This window comes from Aplysia californica, unplaced genomic scaffold, assembly GCF_000002075.1.
Source record: "Aplysia californica isolate F4 #8 unplaced genomic scaffold, AplCal3.0 scaffold00696, whole genome shotgun sequence".
Taxonomy (NCBI): Eukaryota; Metazoa; Mollusca; class Gastropoda; order Aplysiida; family Aplysiidae; genus Aplysia; species Aplysia californica.
Window position 1 is genome coordinate 370,243 of NW_004797966.1, and position 3,032 is coordinate 373,274.

Here is a 3,032-nt window from a genome sequence, read left to right on the forward strand (position 1 = left end):
CTTTGAAAATACGTGCCCCGAACAATTCAGTGTTTGGCGGGCGTACGCGTGCCTAACAACGAACTATTTTAAATGTGATTTTACGCCCTCATCAACACCATTTGCACGACGTATGAAGCAATCTCCGACCCTACCTATCGGGGCTAACCCGGACTGGAAGGCATTCAAATCCATATGAGACAGAGATATAAAGGTACTCGATAAAATTCTCCTCGCACAGGAATACAACTTTGGTCTTCTGTGTGTGATGGAAAAAGTGACGAACTGATAAACCACATTTGCTGATTTCAGCATCAATTTAAACCGAAAGAAAAATAATTTTTAAAAAGACCCAAAAAAGTTGTTTTCGTGGCAAATTCACACTGCATACTCAGATTCTATATCTATATATTATATTTGTGAAAGCTCGTCTCTTCGGTCGCCTAAAACTTCTGAACCACTTAACTTTCGAATTTGAAAAAACAAACAAAATGTGATTCAGAATCATTTAAAAGGTGCACAGTTATAATATTAAGGAGTCTGAAGTCACTGTACTTTAATTTTCAGTTTTTCATTAGTTTCGTTTAGATCTAAACTTGTGAAAGTCTGTCTTCTAAGACGCCATTGTAAACAAATGAGGCTTCTGTTCACAAGCAGTGCACACTGGTTCCACAATGACTTGACAATCGAGTCTTTTTCAGTCCGTCCATCGAACGGGTACCCAGCTAATGTAATATCTTATTAAAGTACGGTAGAATCTGTTCTATCATTCAGCCACCTGTCCCATGACTATCACCTGTGCCACTTCCCCTCTCCCCGTCAACTTTTGCTTTTATTATATGTTTTAATGAGATATTTCAAGATATTCACCTGTCTAAAAGTACCTATTTTCTCCCTCACAACGGCTGGCCTTATCAACAATTTCGAATGTTCTTGTTTTCTGATTGGGTCGTTTGTCTTCAACACACCAGCAGAGAATTTTTGACGATGAAAATCAACTCACAATAATACACTAACACATGCACTCTCCATTTCTTACACAATTCGCTCTGGCAAAGAAGAGAAATTACATTAGTAAAATAATTCTAGGAGGGAACAACATAAGAGGTATTTGAGGCAGCTTGTTATAGTGTCAGGGAATGCCAAAGTTGAGAACACAACAGAACAACATAAAGCCATTAGACTCGACACCGTTTTCATGTTGGTGTTTTACATCGCGACAGACACAATTTAGATCATTTGACTGGACTCCTCAACGCTGTCCTTCATAGGCTCACAAAAAGCAGACACTGGGTACTGAAGAGTACTTTTCGATACACTGTCTTTTGGAATATTCTTCACACCGTTGCCCCTCAGTGATTCACTGTCTTCTTCTTCTTTAGCCTCCCCACAAGATACCGTAGGTCTCGGAGGGCCGTATTTGCGTGTGACAATAGGCTTGACCACAGTGATCATAGACACAAACAGGAGGAAGGTGACGAAGCTTTGAGCCGTCAGGAGGTACGGGAAGGACATCGGAGACAGCTCCTTCATCATGTAGCCCAGGAAAAGAGGCGTGACCATGGCCCCGAGAGAGCTGAAGATCATCACACAGCTCGTTATTTTCCCGTCAAGCATCAGCAAATTTGTGTCTGCCCAGGCAAAACCGCCTCCAAACACCGCAGACTGGGAGAGAGCGAGGCAGGCGGTGGACACCCACACCATGGCGTGGACTTTGTGGAGAGAGAACAGCGAGATCATGACCAGAGAGATCATCATTCCGACCGTGCTGAGCAGGAGAACAGCGCTCACGTTGAGCCGTTGAACCACCAGAACCATGACCAGCTTGGTCACTGTCGAGCAGCTCCAGTAGAGAGAGCTCACCTCCGCCCCCGCCTCTTTGCTCCAGCCCAGTTCTGTGACTACAAACACGGACAGATACTGCGCGAACGAATCGTCCACAGAAGTGTAAAAGAAATAGAAGGCACTGATTACGCCGGCTAGGAAGATGTACGTCCGTAGAGGAAGTCTATGGTAGCGTGAGTCCGCGGAGGACGAAGACTGACCGGTCACTTTCATGTTCTGCCGTGACCGGAAATAAAGCACGATAAAAGGAATGGCTGCAAAGGCGGTGAGAATGGCACCAATTAAATACGCGTAGTGGATGTTTGACTCGAAGTGTGCCTCGTCCGAAGATTGAGTCATGTTGCTGACCAACTCCATATGGTCAGACCCGCTGTAGTGGACAAAACCAGAAGGCTGGAGACCATACAGCGTAGAATTATTCGCCTCGCCAGACGAGGAGTTGTCTACAGAGAGGCCTAAACCGGGATCAACTTGTGTATAGTTGGGCGTCACTTGACCAGAGGCACGCTGCTGGATGTAGTCCGAGGAATTATCCGGGAGATCGCGAGTTCTGTTTGACGTCACAGAGCCGTTGTAAAGACTTTGTGTGACGTTGGTCGAAGGCTGGCCGGTGTCCACTGGGGGATGCGCCGAGGATAGGAAGGGTTCCGCGATCAGAGGTCCGATGATGCCGCCCAGAGAGTAGGAGAAACTGAGGAACTGCATGGCTGAGCCAGAGTTTCCCTCCCACGCGTGCACTTCCTGTGTGTTGGCGGCTGGGGAGGAGAGAAAAGAGGAAGAGTAATACTTGTGTTACGACGTGGTGGAATCAGGTGCTTGTTTATTTTGGGGTATATTGAGTTATAAGTACCATTATAAATCTTGTTTATTTGTCTTGCTTGTGATTTTAAAAGTTACCCATCTATTTTGAATAGAAGTCGAGACGTTTGCAATTGTAGGAGGTGGAGGCAACATGATTTCAGAGGTAAAATTAGCGAGAAAATGGCCGCCAACGTCTGGTCTCTTGCATAACTTGAGAGACCGTGGAAACAAAATTAAATAATTTATACTTGGGAGATGGTTTCAGAATGCTTTCAGGTCTACTGGGGTAATAATATAGATAGTAAACCGCATTGAGCTTACTGTTGACCCCACTCTCCCCTCTCTCCCCTCTCACTCTCTCTCTCTATCTTTCTCTCTCTCTCTCTCAATCCCCCCTCCCCCTCTCT

General features: G+C 45.3%; 1 protein-coding gene across 1 annotated transcript in view; it reads right to left on the reverse strand.

Annotated features, from left to right (window-relative positions):
* Nucleotides 1-1,090: 1,090 nt before the first annotated feature.
* Nucleotides 1,091-3,032, reverse strand: part of LOC106013169 (sodium-dependent glucose transporter 1) — a gene marked incomplete in the record, with an annotated part of 16,228 nt that continues 14,286 nt past the window's right edge. Inside the window, 1 exon segment of the mRNA XM_013088176.2 lies at nt 1,091-2,579. Coding sequence (XP_012943630.1) covers nt 1,210-2,579 — 1,370 coding nt within the window.